This window comes from Zalophus californianus, chromosome 11, assembly GCF_009762305.2.
Source record: "Zalophus californianus isolate mZalCal1 chromosome 11, mZalCal1.pri.v2, whole genome shotgun sequence".
NCBI lineage: Eukaryota > Metazoa > Chordata > Mammalia > Carnivora > Otariidae > Zalophus > Zalophus californianus.
Genome location: NC_045605.1, coordinates 96,788,219 through 96,811,292, shown reverse-complemented (window position 1 = coordinate 96,811,292; position 23,074 = coordinate 96,788,219). Strand labels below are relative to the sequence as shown.

Below are 23,074 nucleotides of genomic sequence, written 5' to 3'. Positions count from 1 at the left end.
GAGGCCATGTTCTGCAGATGCCATGCAGTGGTGGTAGGCAAACGGCCCCATCGAGGCGCGGAGGCGGAGGGGGGGGCCGTGACTGCGGCCAGGGGGGCTCAGAGGGGGCCCTGTTCGCTCAGTGCCCAGAACGGGTGAGTGTCCAGTCACGGGGGCCCTACCTGCTGGTCCTATCCTGCAGGCAAGTTGGAAGCTGACCCCGTCTCGGTACCACAGAGGAGGCGCGCTAAGCTGCCGGTGCCAGCGAATGACTCCCATTCGGTGCCAGTGCCGGGACGCTGGGGGATGACCCCGACGCGGAGCCAACCCAAGACAGCCCGTACTGCCCGTGCCCGGCGGAGACCTCCACTCGGTGTCAGTCCCGAGACGGCCGAGCGACGCCTCCCGGTGCCCGGAGCCGTATCCGCCCGGTGCCGCGGTGCCCACCCCGCTGCCGCCGCGCTCACCTGTGCCCGAAGAGCCGCAGCCCTGGGAAGCGCCGCTTGTTGAGGCGCCGCGGCGCCTTGTCCGGCTCGGGACCCGCGTCGCGCTCGGAGCCGCTGGACGAGGCGGAGGCCGACTCCGAGTCGCTGCTCCGGGCCTCGGGGCTGCCGTCCCGCGGCTCCATCCGGCCCTAGCCCCGGCCGGCGGCGGGCCCGCGGGAGACGCCCATGCCGGGCCGGCGGCCGGGGCTCAGCACGCCGGCTCCGTGCCGCCTGCCGCGACCATGGCGCGCCCTCGCTCCGCCCGCCCCGCGCCGCGCGCTCCCGCGCCCCACGCCCAGGTGCCCGGGAAGCGGCTACCGCCGCTCCAGGAAGTGCCGCCAGCCGCGGCCGCAGGACCCCGCATAGCTGGCCGGGCCGCTGCCTGCCCGCCGCCGAGCACGCCCCCTCGGCTGAGCGGCGGCACCGGCTCGCGGCGCCCTCTGCCGGCCGCCGGCCGCGCCGCAACCCGCCTCGGCGGCCGGGAGCCGGCGGGGCCCGGGAGGGGCGGGGCCCCGGAGGTCCCGCCTCCCCACCCCTCGGCTCGTCCTCCTGGATCCCACAGTATCTCCTCGGGCCTCACACTCCCGCACTGAGCACACCCAGGCACACACGATCTTTTCCTCCCCTTAGCCCCGCCCCGAACAACCTACGCACTCACAAGTGCACACCCGCGAGGGCAGCTGTCACCACCTCTCTGCCACAGCCCCACTGGTACGGATGCCTGCCTCTCTTGCACACCCTGTGCCCACTCACAACCACTCATACAGTCTCCACCCTTACCAACCCTTAGGCTCTCCCAAATCGCACCTCCAGGAACAGAAGTCACACAGTGTTCCCCATACACACAGAACAAACACGGCTCTCACACACACTTAGGCTCACTCATTACTTAAACTAACACATCCCACCCCAGCGTCACACTCAGATATATATATATGTATATATATACATATATATATATACATACATACCAGGACCAAAGTCACTTAGTGACCCTGGCACACACCAACAAACATACACGTTTCTCATACAAATTCATCTCTCCTCCGCTATTCACAGTTGTTTCCAACCCTTTCGCACACGCCTAACACGTCGTGTTCCCCCAACACAATATCCGATGGATCCTGTGGATCTCTTACACTGCAGGGGCCACCCGCACGCCTCTTACACACTCATACGTATGTACACATAAGGACCACACTCTCATTCACCAACAAAGACCCACAGGGAACATACGCATCTTTCACCTGCTCACAGATACCCCCCAGGACAACAGTTACATGCTGCCACGTCCCTCTTGTACATGTATCACCCACCCAGAAACATCTGGCGGACACACACACGCAAACACAGGCCCAAAGGCAGCATAGGTTGTCCGCCTCTAGAGATGAGGAACGCAGTGGGAACGCGAGCAGTCACCTGGGGTTGGCACAGCCAGGACACATGCTGGGAACCAGCGGCTGGGGCAGCCTCTGACAGCTGGGAGAGGGAGGTCAGGAACCTGGAGAACACGGTCCTCTTCCTCCCAGACTCTGCCACCCTGATGCCCGCATCGGGTGCCCGCTGTTTCTATTAGCACTCCTCTCTGCAAAGCCACATCCTGTGTCACCTTCACTTTCACCCTCTCCTCTGGGCTTCTGGCCACCCATTTTCCAGCCTTACCCAACCACATATAACCGATGCTCAGGGCTGTGACCTGTGGGCAAGCCTGTGGTTTTAAGAAATAGCCAGCACCCAGAAGCTCAGAACTTACGCCCAGCATCCTTCAAGGTTCCTGTGGGCCTGGAGAAGGTCTGCCCAGGGAGGTGGGGCACCAGCCCTCCAGCTAGCAGAGGTGCCAGGGGGACCAGGAGGAGGGCAGTGAAATCCAAGTGGGCCTGACACTGTCCCCCTGGGGTGCATGGGTCCCTCTGAGGAAGTTTCCCAATGGTTCTGTCTCCAAGCTCTGAGGGAGGAGACCAGAGGCAGCTGGAGACCCCACTGAGTTTGCACACAGCCTTACAACACCCGATTCCACACTCCCGTGGGGGTTCCTCTTCCCAGATCCCCCTGCTGTTAGCTCCTTCAACCCAGCCTCCCGCCACACGGTCCCCCCAACAATTCAAACATCGGAACTCCCCTCACCCTGTCAAGAACCCCTTTGCCCTTTTCTGAGCCTCTGCAGAGCCACTGGAGTACAGGTGGTTAAGCTCACGTTTGCCACCACCACCACCACCCCCCACCCCAGAGAAAGGAGGACTCAGAGACGGCCAGAGGTCCCCGTGCCCATTCCTGGGCCACCTCGAGTACCTACTGTGTCCGGGGGGCCTCGGCTGGGATCTGTGGCACGTCCCAGGAGCGGTAGCGCCACATCTGCCTCAGTGCCCCTGGCCTTTCCCCTTCTTCTGTCCCCAGCGCCTCTGCGGGTCCCAGAGCTGCGGCCTCATCGCAGCCTCCCCCGGTTCTGTGGCCAGCCCCCAGGACGCTCATCCTGCCCGGCAGCTCTCTTCCTCTTTCGGCACTTCCTGACCGGGGGGCCCTGCGAGAGGCCAGCCGGCTGCCCCAGAAGAGGGCCAAGGCCTCGTAGGCGCCTTCCGCTGGCTGGGGCAGGAGGCTGGTTGGGAAGAGGAGCTGCATGGGAGGGCAGGAGGCAGGTGAGGACAAGCCCAACCCAGCAGCCAGGCGACAGCCCGAGTCAGAGGTTGCCCGGCAGCCGCCAGGCTTGCCTGGGCTGGAATCCGAACCTCAAGCTTCAGTCTGGCCTTCCTCTCTGTTCAGACTCTCTGTGCTCTTCCCCTCTTGGTCCTGCTAAGATACTCCCACTTCATCACACCTAGGAGGGTACGTTGGGTGGGCAGTGGCTAGCCCCCAGCCATGCCTCTCTCTCCTTCACACCTCTGCGAGCATCACACCATCTAACACGGGGCTGGGCACGCGGGACAGCGGCAGAGTGGAAAGAGTAACCAGAACGGAGCCAGAAGGTGTGGGCTCATGTCCTGTTTCTGCCATTTACTGGATCAGGTCAGAGAGGGTTACTTCTCTGAGTCATCTTCAATCCTTTCTGGAAGAAGGTAGGATATAAACAGATAGACTGATGAATATATGTCAGGGAGCTTTTCTGAGCCTCAGTTTTCTTACCTGTAAAATGGAAGGGGGGGCAATAGTAATAATTGGGCTGATGGAGTTTAGTGAGGATTAAATAAGAGGATTACCCCAAATTAATTCATTCAGTAAATATTTATCCAGTGCCTTCTTTGCATCAAGCTCTATATTAGACTATATAGCGGTGAGTGAGGAACCAGGGCTCCAACCTCACAGAGCTCAGATTCTAGTGGGGAAGACACCTAGGAAACAAATAATATATGAAATAATGTCAGGAGTTCTATAGAGAACAATGAAGCCAAAATGAAGGGGAAAGAGTTTGATGAGGAGGGAAGAGTTTGATCTCCTATTTAGGTAGGAGATCAGGGAAGGCCTCTCTGAGGAGGTGACATTTGAGAACAGACCTAAATGAATCGAGAGAGCAAATGACATGACTATTTGGGAGAATAGCATTCTAGGTGGAGGGAACAGACGCGGCAAAGGTCCTGAGTGAGGAAAATACTTGATGTGTCTGAAAAATAGCAAAAAGTCCTGCTGGACTTTGAGGCCATTGTGGAGATTTAGTAAATAAATGGTAAAGTATACACTTACTCTTTATTGTTAGGGTTGGTTCTGGGATGGAAATCGTCCCTTCCTCAAGCACTCTTTAAATTACACTGCTCTTTTAATTAGTTCTTGAGCTTTATATGTGTTTGTTACCCCAGAAAGGCTGTAAATTTCTCGAGGACAGAAATGATGTCAGTTCAGCTCAGTTCAGTAAACATTTACACTACAGAACTTGCAGACACAGGAATGCACACAATGCCATCCCAGCCCTTGGAAACCTCCATCTGGTGCTATAGTCAACTTTGTGTCCCTCATGACTGGAACATAATATTTCTCAATAAATATTTGTTTGGTAAATCATGCTATGTCATGAATAATGAACACTCAGTAATGATAAAACAATGGCTATTATTTCTTGGACAGTTCTGTGCCAGAAACCTTGGAATCCTTACAACGACCCTATCCTGTTATTTTCCTCCTTTTACAGATGGGGAAACTGAGGCCCAGAGCTACTAAGCTCATTTGTCCAAGGTCACCCAGCTGGTAAGCGGTAGAATCAAGAATCTTACCCCAGAGTCTGTATCCTTAAATAAGACATCCCTGGCCTCTCTGGGGTTGAGACATAGCATGGTGATTACTCGGCACTCCCCTTTCCAGCAGCTCTCCCTCCAGCCCATCATCTCTGAATTTCGCTGGGCAGGTCCTGTATGCTGTGGCCCATCAGAGACTCTGCCAGCCAGGCCAAGGCCTCTTCTAGAAGGCCACTGGTGCAGGACCATGTTCTCCTCTCCCAGGGATTCTGCAAGGAGCTTGAGCAGTTAAACAGAGGAAATGGGGCTGGGCTTGTTTTTAGTCTGAGGGCTTCTGGCAGCTCTGGAGCGGCAGAGAGCAGGAAATGTGACTCCTGAAGGGGAAGCCGGACAGGCTGGAGGCTCTGAGAGGCAGAGCAGTCCTGACTGTGGGACCAGGATCCCCTTGGGCTTGGTCTCCTCCAAGCTGCCAGTACTTTCCAGGTGGAGTTGGCAGGACAAGGCTGGAAGGGACAGGTGCACGGTGCTGGGGAGGATGCCCTTGACAGTTCCTAGGACAATGTGTGCCAGCACTGGGGAGCTGGGGACCCCTCAGAATGCACCCAGATACGCACAGGAAGAGGAATCTGGGTAAGAAAATTATTCTGGGCTTTGTTGAGGCCCCAGAGGGTGAGGTGTTCTACTTTCAGTGGCCTGGATGAGCAAGTGGGAGCTGGGGAAAAGAAATGTACCAGGGCACGAAATGCTCAACCCACGATCTGGACAGTCTCTGCTCTCAAAACCAGCCCAGCCAGCCTCCTTGGCCTGACCTTCGAGGCTCCTTATGCTCCGGTTCCTGGTGCCTTCCTTTCTTTGCCTCTTTGTTCAGGCTTTCCCTGTGGTGATTTCCTCTCAGCTCATCCGTGCTGGTGCCTGCCTCCCAGTAGGTGCTCAATAAACATGGCTTCTCTTTTTTTTCACACTTGTTTTAACACGCCACCCTCACCCCTGCCAGTCCCTTCCGCCTCTGGTGCTCTCCTTGGCCTGTCTGCCCGTCAGGCTTGACCAGTCAAGATCTCCGTCCTTCCAAACCCAGGCCCAAGAAGCAAAAGCGGGAAGGTGAAAAGAGTCCCAGACACAGAACCCACGGGTTCAAACTCCAGCCCTTTGCTGTGTGACTCTGGGCACGTCACTTAACATCTCTGGGTTGGACCAAATTATTCATTTAATGCTCCTTCCCAGCCTCCGGGTTTTTAACTTATTCATTTGTATGACAAATATTTTATAAACACCTAAGTCTCGAATGCTGCCTTAGAGCTATAGCATTCTCACCCGACCGATTTATCTCTGACACTCACTTCTGTTCCCAAGAATATTCCTAGATCTTGCAACCTTTTGTACACATCAGGCTTGTCTCCTTACAAGATTCGTGACCCCTGTGCTGCACCTAGCTCCGCGCTGAGTGCACAGTCTGTGCTCAGCAACTTCCCATGGAAGTGGAGAAGTGCTGAATAAAGGTGCCCAACGGGCTGAGCAGAAGGAGGGAGACTGGCTTCCCATTTGCACTAGCGGCTGCGGTGAGACATGGGGAACTTTTTGAATCTAAGTCCCTCCTCAGCCGCTAAGCCTGTCCTCCAGGCACCTGCTGAAGCCCTTGGGGGGCACCCAAAGCCCAATAGCACCTGCTGATTGCTGGCCTCTGCCCAGGTGCGGGGCCTCTGCCCCCACAGAGGAGACAGATGTACCTGAGTAGGGCTGCAGGTGCCACTGGCTAGCGACAGATGGAAATTTGATTAGACTCCTTCTGGGCAGCCTCATTAAAGTCATGTGCAGGAAGAAATCGGGACTGGGGGGCTGGGATCCCCCACTGGGGCAAGAGAGCTGTGGGTATAGCACTGGCAGCTCAAGGGCAGTCCCTCAAACCACGATCTGTCTTGGAAACCGTCCCTTGGCACGTGCCAGGTCCCCAGGCTGGAGGTGAGAGGAGCCTGGGTGGTTCTTCCATTACTCTGGGTCAGCTGGATCTGCCCAAAGGAGCTCCCTCCCACCCCTGCTGTAGCCAAGCCCCCGGGGCAGGATCAGCAGGCCTCCTGCCCTTCAAGCCTCCTACCCCCATCTATCAGGTCATAAGCCCCAGTTGCAGAAGCAGCTTTCAGCCCTCATGCCTCCTGTCTTATTACCCCTCGTAGAGACATGTGCATTTAGAGCCAAAAGAAAAGATCCTTAAAGATGAAAGTCCAGGCCCTTGGAAGCCTAAGTGAAAAGGGCTTTGGAGTGAACTGCCCAGCAGCCCTCGAATCCCCACCTACTCTATGAACACTGCTTAGTCTTCCTTCTGCAAACATCTGTAGGCTGAGGACATTGGTCAAGCATGGTCGAGCTCAGCAGAAGCCAAATCTCATCCTAATGCCTTCCCTACGCACTTTGTATATCCTTGAAGAGAAATCTTCCCCAGCCTGTGTCAACCCTTGTCCTTGGGACCTGGACGCTTGAGGGGGCCTCTCTGAATGCTCTGCTCTGAAACTGTACCAACTGAAGCAAAAATGAGACTCTAAAGCCAGGCTTCCTGATGCCTGGCCCTGGGTTACATTTTCATCAGCACACCAGAGAAGCACCCGTTCAAATGCCTCTGCTCAAACTGGTCCTCCCAGCTTCCTTCCGAAATGCCCAAATGGTTTGTGCTCCCCTGGCGCTGGGGTGGGGGCATGAGCTGCTGGGGAAGGGGGGGATGTCCCAAGCACTGTGTGCCAAAATAGGGTTGGAGAAGCCCCTCTCTCTGGGATCCCAATCCCTGCACTGCTCTGGGCCCCACCTTTGGGCAGTGCCCTCCATGACCTTTGACTCACTAGTCTGCAAGAACCTCGGGTCCCTGAGGGGAGGAAGGATCTCCAGGCTGGGCCTGGTCCCTGCCCTTCCCAAAGGAAGGAAAACAGATAGACCCCCCACCCCCCACCCCAGCTTCTAGCTTCCTCTGGCAGCGGACCCTCCTCCAGCTCCAGCTCAGCTCTCTGCCCCCGGTTTTTACATTTTTAATTCAGGACAGAATGTGATCTCTTGCAGCTCCTTGCTTTATCCTGTTGCTATTTAAATTACAAATCGGCCCCATCTCCCTGTCACTCTTGGGTTATTTTTAGCTTCTGGTAAATAGCAGCAGGGAGAGTTGGATCAGGTGCCCCTCCCTTGAGGAGCTGAGTCCCCGCAGCCCCGTGCCCACAGGAGGGGCACCCTTCCCTGCCAGTTGGCATCCCCAGTTGCTTCCCCCACCAGCCCCTCTCTGGGGGTGGAGGGGGTAGGGGGAGGGCTGCGGTCTGGGACGTGCACCCATGCTCAGCTCTTGCTTAGTCTCCGTTCAACCCTGCCACTCCCAGGTCTTCTTACCCATCCATCACTCAGGGCCCACCTCCTTCAGGAGGCTTCCTGGACACTCGCCCACCCAACCCCACCCCCGGAGGTCCAGCTCTAGAGGGCCAAAGATATTCTAACTCGTGTCTCATCCTTGCTACAAGTCAGGAACTTTACATGTCTTATCTTCTTTAATCTTCCCTGCCCTTCTCCCGTGCCGGTATTATTGTTCCTGTTTTCCATATGAGGAAACAGGGTCAGAGGGGAACGTGACTCAACCGGCTAGGAATTAGAACCCAGGTCTCTCTGACCCCAAAGACGGCATGCGTGTGCAATGCCTCTCTCGGTGGGAAGGCACGTGCCACTTCGCCCAACACCCAGGTTGATTCTCAACGCCAACCATCACTGTCTTTTCCATGTGTTTGTCCCGTCCCGTCTATTGGACCAGGGATGGGCAAACCACGGCCAATGGGCCATATCCGGCCGGCTGCCTGTTTTTGGGGTAGCTGTGAGCTAAGAATGATTTTTACAGTTTTAAATGGTTGGAAAAAAAGCGAAAGAATAATATTTGTGACAGTGGAAATGATATGAAATTTAAAGTTCAGGGTCTATAAATAAAGTTTTACTGGAATGCAGCCACGCTCATTCATTTACATATTGTCTGTGGCCATTTTTGTGCTATAATAGCAGGACTGTGGGACTTGCAAAGCCCAAGATATTTACTATTTGGCTCCGTACCAAATCATACCTTTGGCGGGGGAAGGGACCATGTCCCACACTTCTCTCAGGGGAGCCCCCTGCCAGCACAGGCGAGTGATTCAGCTCACATGTTACCTTTCCTCTCTCCTTCAGCTTCTTCACAGGTTTCTAAATGGGCTTCACTACCAAAATCACCCGGGAGGGGTTTTTAAAGTTGAGGTGTTCAGGTCCAACCCCAGACTACCTCTAGTTGGGTCTCCAGGGATAGGACTCTAGAAAGGATTTTTAAAAAGATCCCCAGGTGATCTGGTGTGGGAACCACTGGGCTTAGCTCTGGAGGCCCCAGCTCTGCGTCTTCTGACCCTTTCAGACCAAACCCAATGTCCCTGGTACCCCCCCTGGCTTTTCCCAGGCTGGACGCTGCCCTCCAATGGTCTCCTAAGCCCAACCCTGAGCGTTCGGGACTTTCTCAAGTATAGAGGAGATAGCTTTCCTCAAGCCCAGATGCAGACACGGGAAGATCCCCCACTCCCCTTGCCCACCAAGAGTCACTACTGGCCCAGACCCGCCATCTTTCCATCCAAGGAAAGCAGCTGCCAGGGCCACATCCAGCCCGCAATGGGGCTGTGGGAACCTACTTCCCAGAAGCTATCACATCCCTAAGAACTTCTAGTGTCCTGCTGAAAGCCCCCGTCCTCACTTACGTCAGAGACAGCCGGCCTCAATCCTGCTTCCGCTTCCCCCTCTTCACCCTCAGATTTTTGTGCCCCCGCATTTCTGTCTAAAAGCCTTTTCTCTCTGTGAAGGGCTTTCAGCTGCTTTTCTTAGCAGCTCCTCGCAGCAGGGTGGGAGGTTTATCTGAGAGCCAGAGCTGCATGGAACTGTGGCAGGCGGAGGATGTGAAAAAGGCCCCTGTGGGCCCCGGGCTTGCCGCCCACCCCCCCGCCCCACGACCTGTACCAGGAAAGGTGGCATCAGTCACGGGGCCATGCAGGACTGCAGCCACACGGGAGGGCTTAGCCAGAAATCCAGCTCATTCCACTGGGGTCCCCTTGAGGAGCCCAGGGCTGTGCTTTTCCAGGGCTTCTTCTGCCCTCTCCCCAGGGGGCTCTTGCCTTGATGCCTTGGTGCTGCTCTGGTTCTAAGATCGGGCTCCTGGCCTAACTGCGGGTGTGATCTACGTGATCTGTCCAGGGGTGACAGCTGGAAACCACTCCCGCCTCGTGCTGTCTCCGTAGCCCTCATACAGGGGACCTGGAGGTCTCCTCCTCCCTTTGCAGCTAGAGAGGAGCCTGAGCTGGGCCACCCTGCCTCCTTTGTGACTAGAGGACTCGGGCTTGGGCTGTGGAGGGGTGTCCATTCAGGAACTACCCTGGGGGGGATCCTAGCCCTTGCCACTGCTTCTGTGGGGAGGTTGGGGGTGGTGCGCGCGCGCACACACACGCACGCGCACACACACGCACGCGCGCACACACACACACACACACACACACACACACACACACACACACACACCTCCCATCTTGGCCCCTTCATTATTCTCTGCTCCCAATCCTCTAACTCTCAACCCTATTCTGGCCTCCTTTCCAGCTTCAGATGCTGTTTGTCCCTGTTCCACAGCCAAAGAAAATCTTGGGGTCATCCCTTTATGTTACAGACGAAGAACTGAGGTGCAGAGACAGAGAGACTGCCTAGCTCAAGCACATATAGCAAGTCCCTGGCAGAAGTGAGATACAAGCCATGTCTCTGGATTCCCATACTAATATTTCTTCCAGGATCCTACATTCTATGCTCCATTCCCCGTCAGTCCCTGGTACTCTCTCCTCCCCCAGAGGACTTTCAGGGGCTCTATTATCTGCAACCAGGAGGCAGGGGACAGACGATGACCTCCTCTCAGCCTGGTGTCCTGGAAGAACTGGAAATGGAGCCCCCTGATTCCTTACATACCCCAGAAAGTGAAGGTAGAGCCCATGTGAACCCAACCTACTTCCTATTTATTCTGAGCATCTCACTTCAGAATGGTGAGGTTTCCTCCCCCTCTCTTCCATCCTCCCTCAAGTGATGGAGGCCTAATGGTCTCATAGTCCATTCAAGCCCTTCAAGCTCCCAGGGCTGGGCCAGTTTTATGAAACACCTTCCCAGAAGCCCCAGGGAGAAGCAGGGCAGCCTGAGACACGCCTCAAGTCCCTGAGTTGTAAACAGACAGGAAACCTGTCCTCTCTAACCAGGCCGATGTCTTCAAGGACTGCAGATGCCTCAGTGTCCCTGCTGGACCCTCCAGAATCTGGGGAGTCTAGAGGCTTTAGAGGGGCAGCAAGTCCAAGTTGAGGCTGTGGTCTGGGAGAGGAAGAAGAAGGGGAGGGCTGCCCCTGCTCTGTCCCACCCACTCCTCAGACCCCTCCTCTGGGTAACTTGTCCACTCTTGTTGGAGGGGCAGCCCTCCCTCACCCCATTCTAAGTCATAAATGTGGTCTCTGGGGCCCACTGAAGCTGATTCCTCCAGGAAATCCCCTGGGCAGAGATGGCAGGACCAGGGAGGCTGGGAAACTTTCAACAGGCAGAAGCTTCGAGGGAAGTGAGAGGTTCACTCTGCCACCGGGGAGGCCACTGAGGGCCTGACAGGGCAAAGAGGTCCAGAGGAGATTCCTGCTTCATATCTAGGCAGCAGGGTCTCAGCCATGGGGGCAGGGAGCACCTTGTCACTTCTACAAGCCAGTGCCTAGCACATGGTCAGCCCACAGGGAAGTTCAGGTAAGGCCTACTGACTGAACAGGGGGTCCCATCTTCCCCCAGAAGAAGGGCCAGGGGCCATCTCCTGGCTCTCCTCAGCAGAGAGTAGTTTGGGAGGATCATGTCTTCATTATTTCTCTCCGCAGTGCCTAGTACAGTGTCTGGTACTCAGGTAGCATCAGTAATTCCATGCTGAATGAATAGAGCGGTTCATTTAGAGAGGGGCTCCCAGAAGCGCCCCCTTCCCCTTGCACACGGAGAGCAGAGACCCCTTGGTAGTCATTTCTGAATCCCCAGAGCCTAGAGCAGCGCCAGGAAAGCAGCGGGTCCTCAATGAACGCTGACTGAAGGGGGAGGGGGGGTGGTCCCAAGCGTTGCGCTCCCCTCTGCCCCCATCCTCCTTACCTGTAGGACACCTGCTTGCGTAGGTGCATCTGGCGGAACCGCTCCTCCACGGGGGGCACAGCGGCCATGCCCCGGGGTCCCTCGGGCCGCGGCTGCGAGACCTCAGCCTCCTCCCCCCGCCGGCAGCGCCGCCGCACTACCTCCTCCTCGGCTGCCCGGCCGCCGCCAGCCCCGTCCCCGCGGGGCCCTCCACCGCCCGGCCCCTCGGCCATCCCGCCGCCGTCCTCTTCCCGCGGCTCCTGCGGCCTTTCGGGCTTCCCCGCTAAAATGCAGTCTCCCTTCCTCCTGGGCCTGGGGACGCGAGGCGGGGAGGGAGGGAGGGGAGCCCCCGGGCCCGCGCGTCCCTCCCGACGCCGGGGCTCAGACGACGGAGGCGCGAATTGCCCGGCGACGCGCCTGGGGAAGGCTGGCGGGGATCCTCCCGCGCCCCGGGGGTCCTTGGTGGGTGTCGGGGTGCTGCGTCGTGCGCGCCGGGGCGCTCCCCGGACGGCTGGAGCCGGAGCCCGAGCCGAGCCGGAGCCCGGGCGGGCGGCGAGCGAGCTCCTGCAGCCGCCACCACTGCCGCGCACCAGAGTGTCACCTTAGAGACACCCGCCAGCCCGCGGGGTCCGGGGGGAGAGGGGGGGAGGGCGCCGCCCCGCCCAGCCAGCCGGCTCCGGGCACGGAAGGAGCGATCCCGGCCCAGCCGGCGGCGGGCACGAACCCTGCCCCGGGCCGAGGCCGGGGGTGTGGGGCGCCCGCCAGAGCCCACCCCTGCACCACCTTCCCCGCACCCCGCTTCTCGGCAGCTGCCAATCACCGCCCCGCCCGTCAATCAGCTGCTGTGAGGCACCCCCCTCCCGCCCCCCCGCAGCCATCGTCCCGCGCTTTCCGGCGCCGGCATTCGCCGTTGCCGCGGGCAGGTGGTTGGGGGGGGGGGGGTCGGGGGCGGTGACAGGAGCTGGCTTTAACCCTGTCGGCGCCACGGGAATTTAGAGACCCAATTAGATTTGGGGAAGGGCACGGTAAAGGGAAAATGCTCTGGGATGCATTAAATTCGGGGATGGGCCTGATTGCCGGTAACACAATCTCTAGGCCTAGAGCTCTTCCGGGAGAGGGACCCCCCAGCTGGGGGTGGGGGTGGGATGCGGAGCTCCTGACCCTGAAGCCCAGAGGCCTCAAGGCCCAGCTAGCTGCCTCCTATGACCTTACCCCCCTGAGGCTCTTGGGCCAGGGTCTTCCAGAAGATTGAATCATCCTCCTGGGTCAGTTGAAGCTGACGGGAAAGGAGGGAGCCAATTCAGAAAGGAAGGACTAGAGGTCTCCTTGGAGTCCATTTGGGACTCCCCCTCTACTTCCCCCTCCAAACACCGTGGTTCCCCCTTGCATCCTCTCCTCTTGTCCTTGGGATGTTCATCATCTGACCCTCACATCCGGATGATGATGAGACCCTGGTTAACTTCTCAGATCTAACACCTCCTATTCACTGTCCCAGACTCATCTTTTTGAAGCCGGCCTTTGACCATAGCACTTACTTTCCCCCTCTGTGGAATTTAAGGTCTCCCTTTGCCTATAGGTTAGCATGGCATTCAAGGCCTGCCTCTATCTTCCCACATCCTATGCTCCCTTTCCATCTATTTCCTTCCACTCATCTGCGCTCCTTATTCTGGGACTAGGCATCAGGCCTGTACAGCATTGTTCATCTGCAATCTCCTCCTGTTAATGTATTTTCAAATTCTGGGGCTCCACTCAAATGCCCACTCTTCCAGGAAGTCTCCCTGGATTGCTCCAGCTGAAAGACATGCTCCTTCCTCCCAGACCCCATTGCCGTCTGCACCAGGTGTCTAGTCTGTGTCCATTCTGGTCTGTGGCTTATCTTTTGCCACTGACTGTGAGCCCAGGGAGGTGGGAAGGAACAGACACGCAGAGGTAGAGAATGGGTTACAAAGGGGGAGAGCTACTTGGAGTTCCTCCAGCTTTCAGCGGCCCTACAGTGGCCGTCCTCCTCTGGGCCTTTGTGCAGGTTGTTCCCGTTGCCTGGGGTGTGTCCTCTTCTCTAAAATCCTGTCTATTAGTCAAGGCCATTCTCAAGGCCACCTCCCCCATGAACCCCTCCCTGATACTCTGTTATAGATGCCATCTCCCTCCTTCAGCCCTATAACTATTTCCTGGGCCTCTGGCAGGGCCCTCCCCTTCACACTCAAACAATAACTAACATCTCATTTGATTCTCACCACAACCCTGGGTGGTAGATATTATCACTTCCTCCATGTTACAGATGAGGACACTGAGATGTCATTCGAATGATTCAAGCAAATAAATCACTTATTTAATGAATAAAACCCCCAAAGGGCAGGGCCTGGCTTGCCTCAGCTCTGCCTCCCACCTCTCTCTTAGCCCAGCCCTCCCATGTTGGATGAATGGAATAAATGGAATTACATTTAAACTTCTTGGCCACAGGGAGCTTCCTCCCAGAATCCAAGTTCTAAAGAAGCCCGCTGTTGGAGGGGGTGGGGCAGGGTACTTGGGATCCGCCCCTCCCCACCTTCCAGGTTGCCCTTGGGATTGCTAATTTTCCAAGCAGCCTGGCCCAAGGTAACCTCCTATACCATGAATTATGGTACTTCTGGCTGGATTTGACATTCCCTCACCAGCTGCCTAGAGGCTGGGTTTCCAGGTTGGTTTTTGCTTCAGCTCTTTCCTGCCAAGCTCTCCCCACTCAATCCTTTTTAAACTGAAGCATCTCCCCTCTGTCCTCACACCTCCCCCACTTAGGACCAGCTGTGGACTGTGTTACCGGTGAACTGCGGCGCTGCTCACTTCCCAAGAATTCAAGGGAAAAATGAAGGCCCTCTCCCCTGACCAGTCTGGCTACCTTCTGCAGCCTCTCCCAGCTACGGCTGGTGGCTCTGATCATCTCCAGCCCACTGCCTCTGTGCTCAGAAATTCATAGCTAATGCCTTTTAGAGTGTTTACTGCATAGCTGACCTTGGGCTGAGAGCTTCGTGTGCAAGCTTTCACTTACCCCTCACAGCACCTTTCTGAGGGTGGGAACTATTTCACAGATGAGGGCACTGAAGCTCTGAGAGCTAGGTGCCTTGCCAAGGTCACCCACTGAAGTGCAGTGCAGACATCAGCACCTCCGCCCTTAACTGCCACTCTGACAACGAAGCAATTAAGCCTCCTTCGGAGGTGAATTCCCAGCCTAGCTTCCCCGGTGACCCCAGGAGCACCTGTTACCTACACCCCAATTTGGCCAGATGGCTCCTGGGACCATCCAGCCCTCTGGCTTACTCCAGCTCCAGGCATTGCCCATGGTTGTTCTCTCTGCTTCTAGAGCTTTGGTTTCCAGGTGTAACAAAGGGTCTGTTGTAGCAGTCTGCACAGGATGACTGGTACCAGGACAGCCATCAGATGTGTGCGTTTGTGTGTGTGTGTGTGTGTGTGTGTGTGTGTGTGTGTGTGTGTGTGTGTGGCAAAGCTGGCTGCCAGTGGAGTGTGGGGACTGCAGCTCCATCTCCAGGGACACATGGGGGATGCACCACCCCCTTAGGGGTGGTTATGCATGGTCCCCGAGGAGGTGGTATGTCAACAGGTGGCTTGTGCAAGGGGATGAACCCTGCATCCTTACAGAGGCAAGAAAGGCTGTCTTGGGTGGACAGGCATAGGGTGGTGATAGCAGATGACCTCACTTAGACCAGCTCACTAAGCCCTGAGCTCTCGGAGTTAGTTGCTCTAGGAAGCCCTGATGTCCTTGGATTCTTTTTTAAAAAATATTTTATTTATTTGATAGAGAGAGAGAGAGAGAGGGAGAGAGCGTGAGCATGGGTGCATATGCACAAGTAGGGGGAGTGGCAGAGGGAGAGGGAGAAACAGACTCCCCGTTGAGTAGGGAGCCCTACGATCCCAGGACTCTGGGATCATGACCTGAGCAGAAGTAGACGCTTAATGGACTGAGGCACCCAGGCACCCCTCCCGCCTCTAAAAAATAAGATTTATTTATTTATTTGGGGGGGAGGGGCAGAGGGAGAGCTAGAGAGAAACACAAGCATACTCCACGGAGAGCGTGGAGCCTGTTGGGGGGCCTGGATCTCACAACCCTGAAATCAGACCTGAGTTGAAACCAAGAGTCGGACGCCCAACCAACTGCGCCACCCAGGCACCCCTAGATGTCAAGCCCTTTGGCATCAGGAGCTGGGTCTTGTTTGTGTTCCAATGTTAGCATGGTGCCATGCAATAAGGGATATCCCGTAAATATTTGTTAAACGAATGAATGAATAAATGACGAGGGGTCCCACCAAAAGTCAGCTTGGTCTCCCATTCCTCTGAGCGGTTATTGCAAACTTTCCCCTTCCCCACCCCCCCCCATTCAACTCCCAAGCCACCCTCTCCATTGCCCCATCCCCCAACGCACAGTCATGGGGGGCTGCCTCAGTTTCCTATCTCCCCACATTCTGTGCCCCCAGAATGCCCTCCCCGCAGAATGCCTGGGCTTCTCTGGTCAGGAGTGGATCTCTCCATCCGATCCGTGGATCCTTGCCCCACCCGCCTCATTCATTCTTTTCCCTCTCTGTGGGATCTTTTGTCTTCTAGAAATAACCATCATCAACTCTCTCCCATCCAAAAGAATTACTATATTGTACCCTTGAAACTAAAATTGTACTGTATGTTAACTAACTGGAATTTATTTTATTTTATTTTATTTTTAAAGATTTTATTTATTTGGGAGAGAGAGAGCACATGAGAGGGGGGAGGGTTAGAGGGAGAAGCAGACTCCCTGCTGAGCAGGGAGCCCGATGTGGGACTCGATCCCGGCACTCCAGGATCATGACCTGAGCCGAAGGCAGTCACTTAACCAACTGAGCCACCCAGGCGCCCTTAACTAACTGGAATTGAAATAAAAACTTAAAAAAAAAAAGAGCCCCCAAATTGCTCTTGATCTCACCTACCTCTGCCCTCTAGGTACCACCCTCTGTTCCTTCCTAGCGGATCTCCTTGAAAAAAATCACTGTATCCCCAGGTCCCCCTGGCCTCCTTCCCGTCCGTCCCCCCGATCTCATTTCCACCTCACCTCTCCCAAACACATGTCTGACCAAGGTCACCGGTGACCGCCTCATTGTCCAAGCGAGCAGACACTTTGTCTTCCTCTCATCTTTCCCAGCTCTCAGATGCCATCTGACACGACTGAGCTCCACTCCTGGAGGATTTCCTCTGTTGGTTTCTGGGCCACTCTCTTCTCCTGTTTTCTTTTCCCCCTCTCCAATCGTTCCTTCTCAGCCTCCTTATTCACTCCTCACCCTCTACTGTCTCTTAATGTCCATATTCCTGAAGTTCTGCCCTCATCTCTCTTCCCTTTATGTAGACTCAAGACTTTAACAGACCACCCGGATGTGGACAATGTCCTCATTTCCAACCGGGATCCCTTTCTCCCAAGCCCTAGACTTCCATGTTAACAGGAACATTCTACAGGCAACTCAACTTCGAGATGGGCTCAGATGAATTCTTTTTCTCTCGAAACCTGCTCTTCCTCCTGTATTCCCTGTCTTGGCCAATGAGCCCATCATCCACCGTGGCCTCCATGTCAGACATGTCAATGTCATCCCAGGCTCTCCCCTCACTCCTGCACCCCACAGCTAATTTGATGTCAAAGCTGTTGCTAATTCTAATTATCTCTGGAATCTGTCTCATCCTTGTATACCCCCTGCAGAGCCCTGGGACAGGCAAATCTGATGATCTCACTCTCTGGCTTAAAAATATTCAGTAGCTCCCCATCACCTTCAGAATGAAATGTTCTTGGTTTAGATCCCCGAAAGGGCCAGGACTGAGGTGAGGCTAGCTGAGCACCTGGGTGTACAGTTTAAGGAGGGGCTCATTCTCAGGCTTGTTTGCACAAGCACCTCTATGCATGTGGCTCCCTAACCATCCGCTTGCCTCACTTCAGTCCTGGCCCCGTTTCTCATGGCTCCGTGCCTTTGCCCTTGGCCATTCTCTCCACCCCCAACACCCTTACCCCTCTCTACCTTACCAACTCCTACCCATCCTTTAAGACTCTGTTCAAGGGCCACCTCCTCTGAGTTGCCCTCCCTGACCCACCCAGTCTGAAATCCATGCCACTCTTCTGTTCCCCCCTCCATCACACCAGCCCTGATGGCTGGTTTACTCCCCAGCCTCCACCACCAGCCTAGCGCTTGAGGACAGTGTGTTGGGTGACTAACAGAGGGAACGGATGCATCTCAGGAAAGACTTCTGCTGAAAGTTATTGTTAATGATGCTAAGAGTTTAGGGCAGAGAGCCCAGCCTTTTATGGCCTTGCTGTAGAGGCCTGTGGGTTCTAGCAGCTAAAACTGATGCCCAACAGCAGGCAGTGAAGTCCCTATCCAGTGGTCAAGATGAGGCTGTGAAGGAAGAGGGATAGAGGATGGCCCTGATAGCCAGTTCTGAGGTTCCATAATTCTTTCTGGTCTTGTCCAGCTTTTCCTCTGGTGGGCACAGCTGGTATAGGGCACCATCCCACCACCATGCCCTGCTTCTCGGTAGGAAAGTATCATGCCTGCATGACGAAGTCCAAATGCCTTAGGAAGGCATTCAAGGCCCCTTGGAATCTGGCCCCTGATCACCATCTGGCCTCAACTCTGCATCCTTGCTCTCTACCACTGGGCTGTTCTAAACGATTTGAATTTCCTCAAAGTTTTCCTGCTCTCTCGCATCTTGGAGGCCTTTGCTCAGGCTGCTCCCCTTCTTTCTGGAATGCCCTTTTCCTCTTTTCTGCCTACTTCCAATAGTCCATGTTGCCTTCTCCAGGAAGCCCTCAAGTCTGGGTGAGGTACCCTCTTCTGTGCCATGACCTTAGCATACTGACTGATATTGCCCTTAGCACACCGATTGATATTGCTTCTGAATGCACAGCTAATCTTTCTTGGAGTCACCACGGGCCAGGCCCTGTTCTAAGCCCCTTACATAATTTATCTCATTGAATCCCCACAACCACCTCCTGCCTTCCTTGGGTGTTATGGCCTCCTTTTACAAACAAAAATGGAGGCTCAGAAAGACTTCGGTTACATAGTATCTTACTTTCCTATGCTGTGTGACAAATCACCACAAGCATGGCAGCTTAAGACGACATAAAGATGATCTCAGATTCCATGGCTCACAGTCAGCACAGCCTAGTTGGCCCTGTGGTGGGGGGGGGGGGGGTCTCATCTGGAGCCGAGATGAGGCATGTTAAGTTGTTGGTGGAATTCAGTGCCTTGCCACTCTGGCCCCGAGGCCCTCAGCTCCTGGAGGCCACCCCCTCCATGCAGTTCACACATGGCTGTTTGCTTCAAGGCCAGCAGGAGACTGTTTCTCTTCAGGAAAAGCCCAGTCCCTTTTTAAAATGGCTTTCACCTGATTAAGCCAGGCCCACCAAGGATCATCTCCCTGTTGAGGAACCCAAAATTAGTTGATTTGGGACCTTAATTGCACCTGCAAAATCTCTTTACTTTTGCTGTAAAAGGTCACCTAATTATGGAGTGACATCCCCTTATATTTACGGGTCTCCTGCATACCCTAGGGGAGGGGATTAAATAGGTCTGTATGGGGAATGCAGAGGGGAGGGAGAGTGGGGGGCAGGAAGCTTGGGGGCCATGTTAGAATTCTGCCTACCACACGCAGCTAGTGAGTGGCAGCCCCAGGAGTTAAACACAGCTCTTCTTACTGGGGAGCCTGCACCTTTGACCCAGCTGAGGCAGAGGACACAAGAGCTGAAATGCTGGCGGGTCTCAGGAGGACCAAACTGGGTACGGCATGGAAAGTGTCTAGCACAGTATCTGGTCCACAGCAGATGCTCGATCCTAGCAGTTTGCATCCCCAAAGGCCAAGACTGTGGCTGATACGCCTCTGTGTCTCCACAGTCAGCAGTCGGAGGAGGAGCCTTGGGGTGGGGAGATTACAGCAGAGTCCTCTGACCATCCAGTCTGAATCCTGCGCCTGGCTGGAAGAGGGAGAAATGCCCTCTCACATGAGCATGCCCTCAATGAGCCCCTGGCGGAATGTAAGATAAACTTCTCACTCCCCATCTCTCGGTCCTGGACCCCTTTCCCCCACGAAGAGTGCGCCCTCCCCCCGATGAAGGAAGGCACAAAGTCAGGAATTGATGCTGCATCTTTTTTTTTTTTTTTTTTTTTTTACTTTTGCTTTCTTAAAGCATGTGCTGAGCTGATGGAGGAAGCAGTTTGGCAATTAAAAGGGCCCAGCGGCTTGGGCTGCGGCGGGGTGAGGCCAGGTGAGGGCCAGGGAACAGCAAAGCCCGCACTAACTTCATAAAATATAAAACAAGGGAGGGGTGAAGGGAGGATGGAGACTTGTAAAATACAATATCTTAGGGGATTGGCAATAATAAAAAATAAGGTTCATTATTTACAAACAATTTCTGTTCTTGGTCTCTGTACAGTGGGGCGGGGGGGGGTGTGTCGGTGTGTGGATGGGTGTGTCTGTGGGGGGAGCAGGGAGGCAGTGGTCGTGTTGGTCATTATGAGAAAGGAGGGGGTTGGCCCAGTGAGTGGTTTATCTGAGAAGGACGGATGGCTGTGGGAGGGGGGGGTGAGAACAGAGTGGTCGGCCCAAGGGAACGGTCCAAATGTGGTGGGGAAAGGAGAGGCCCTGGGAAAGAGTGGGGCAAAGAAGGGCTGGGGAGAAGTAGAACCCTTTCTCCTGGGATGGGAGCCCAGGGGGCAGGGGGACAAGCTGGATCCGGGTTAGAGAGCAAGACAACCCCTCTTCTGGGTGCCAGAGGGTCCGTCCTGTGTCCTGGGTCTTGGCGCGGCCTAGGAGAGTTTGATGGTGGTATTGGGGCCCAGATCCCTGGAGAGAGAACAGAAGTCTGGGGTGAGTGTGTCCAGTGAGGATCCTTTCACTCCTCTGTGCACTGGATCAGAATGTGGGTGGGAGGGGGCCTTGGGGAGGCACGGCTGACCTGGGGACCGCCCCCCAGCCCCGCCGAGCGTGGGTGGAGCCTGGGGCCCTGGGAAGGGAAGGGGCCACCCACCTACCTCTCACGGAACCACTCCTTGGGGTGAGAGAAGTCGGGGCTGGTGCCGTTTCCACCAACGTCTTTTGGCCAGGCCTCACTCAGGTACTTGGTGGTCTCGTGGGTGCTGTCCAGGTGGTCATGCTGCAGGTGGTCCTGGGGCCGCTGCTCAGCCGGCCCCCCCGGCTTGATTTCCCAGCTGTCTGGGGGCTCCACAGGCAGCAGGGCACTGCGGCCCTCCTCCCACGAGCCTGCCGCCTCGTCATAGAACAGGAGGCTCCGGGAGGGCACTGGACAGAGAGCTCATGGTGAGCCTCCTTGCCAAGGCTCCCCGCTCCCAGCCACATTCCTGGCCCAGTAGTGAAGGACGAGGGCCCGAGTCTGAACCCCGGCTCTAACGTTGCCCACTGGTATGACCTCTGGCGAGTCAGGCCTTTGCTTTAGGCTTTCTGAGCCTCAGTTTGCTCATCCGTAAAATAGGGATACTAGGGCCAACCTCACGTAGATGTGGTTTGATGAGACCATAGGGGCAAAGTGGTTGAAACTGTGTTCAGTATGCACTCCGAGAAAGTAGTTCTTCCTAAGCAGAGGGTACCAGGGCGGGGCATCTGAGAGCTGGGTTCTAATCCCACCTCTACTACTCACTTTCTCTGAGACCTTGAATCAATCTCTTCTTCCCTTCTATTTTTTTAGAAGATTTTATTTACTTCTTTGAGAGAGTGAGAGCACTAGCGGGGGGGCGGTGCAGAGAAGCAGATTCCCCACCGAGCCGGGAGCCTGGCTGGGGGGGAGAGGGGCTAGGCAGAGGCTTAACCCCCTGAGCCACCCAGGTGCCCTCTTCCCCATTCTAGGCCCCAGTGTGCCTTTCAGGAAAATGAAGGAAAAGAAAACACGTTTGTTGGAGATCTACTCTGTGCCAGGCATTGTGCAAAGCCCTTTGACCTGCATATCAAATCACGAGCATCTCACAGAAACTCCTGGGAAGGAGATATTTTTAGCCCTGTTTCACAGAACAGGTGAGGTTCCAGCTTATCAGGTACTTTGGCCTCTGCTGGAAGCCAGAGGCAAACCCAGGGCTGCCTGGCTCCAGGATCCACCAGCACCTTCTGGGCCCTCAGGCCCTGACCCAAGAGTGTGTGTGAAAGGCACTCCCTGCCATTGAGCAATGCAGCAGCCCTGAAAGCCAGCCAGCTCCAGAAGCCACTTCCTACCACAGATACACACACACAGGGCCTGCAGCCCACTGCATTCACTCCAAGGGGCTTTGTTCATCCACACCGGCCCCACCCCCCACTTCCCTCCCTTCCTCTCCGCTGGCTTCCTCTACCTCCAAAGACCCCAGGGCCCCCCTGGCCTTGGAAAATGGATATGGGACTCTTGGCCCTCACACCCCCGTGGCCCACCTCCCTCTGCGACTGTCCTGTCTCTTCTCAGGCCACGCTTGTCCAGGGCGTGGTTTTCGCTCGCCACTTCCGCTGCCTCTTCCCCTAACCCTCCTCCTTTCAAGGCCCTGCTGGTCTAGCTCCTTCTCCCTGCCTATCTCTCCTTCTTGAATCCCACTCCTCCCCGTCTCCTCCCTCTCTGAACCCCCCCCCCCATCTGCTTCCTCTTCCTCCTCCTGCCCTGCCAGATAATTCATTCCTGGTAGACGATGAACAGTTAGGAAGTTCCTCTGTAGATCTACCTGAAATACCTTCTGCTTCTGGAAATCCATACTATTCTTTGCTGCACCTTCTACCAGTTTCTCCCCTTGCCACCTGCCTATTGTATCTTTTCTCTCCTCTGGTGAGGTCTTCAAAAAGGGAGGGGATGTGCTCACTGATTAAGCGCCTGCTGTGTGTCAGGCCCTGTGCCAAGAGTGTGTGTGCCCTGTGCCATTTAGTTGTGACAACACCCATGCTCGGGGAGTGCAGAACTGTAACTTCTGTTTTTCAGATGAAGACACGACAGCTTAGGGAGCTCAAGACATGTGCCCAAGGTGACACAGCAAGGGCAATGGCAGGCATGACTGACTCTGAAGCCCCATGCTCTTAAGCACTGTCTCTTGCAGTCAGTCCCCCATGGGATGGTAATTGTCTGAGCCCACATCACCACTACCCCTCCTCTGCCCATGCTTGACATTACCGGTGGATCCTGGCACTCCTTAACACAGTGCTTCAGCCACCACTGTCTGATGGGAAAGCGTCCTTGAACCGAAACTCACATGCTATCCCAGTGCTGAAATACTAATTGTTCCTAGCAGATGCCCCGTAACCACTGGTACCATAATTCATGGGGGCTGGGGTGGGGGCGGGGAGGGTGGGAACATTCCT

General features: G+C 55.6%; 1 protein-coding gene across 1 annotated transcript in view; it reads right to left on the bottom strand.

Moving 5' to 3' along the window:
• Positions 1-19,894: 19,894 nt before the first annotated feature.
• CREB3L1 (cAMP responsive element binding protein 3 like 1) overlaps positions 19,895-23,074 on the bottom strand; it is a 35,194-nt gene continuing 32,014 nt past the window's right edge. The window contains exons 11-12 of the mRNA XM_027579469.2: positions 20,785-21,052; positions 19,895-20,596 (exon numbers count right to left, since the gene is read on the bottom strand). Of these exons, the coding sequence (XP_027435270.1) occupies positions 20,560-20,596; positions 20,785-21,052 (305 nt within the window). The 3' untranslated portion in view covers positions 19,895-20,559. The remainder of the gene's footprint in view (positions 20,597-20,784; positions 21,053-23,074) is intronic.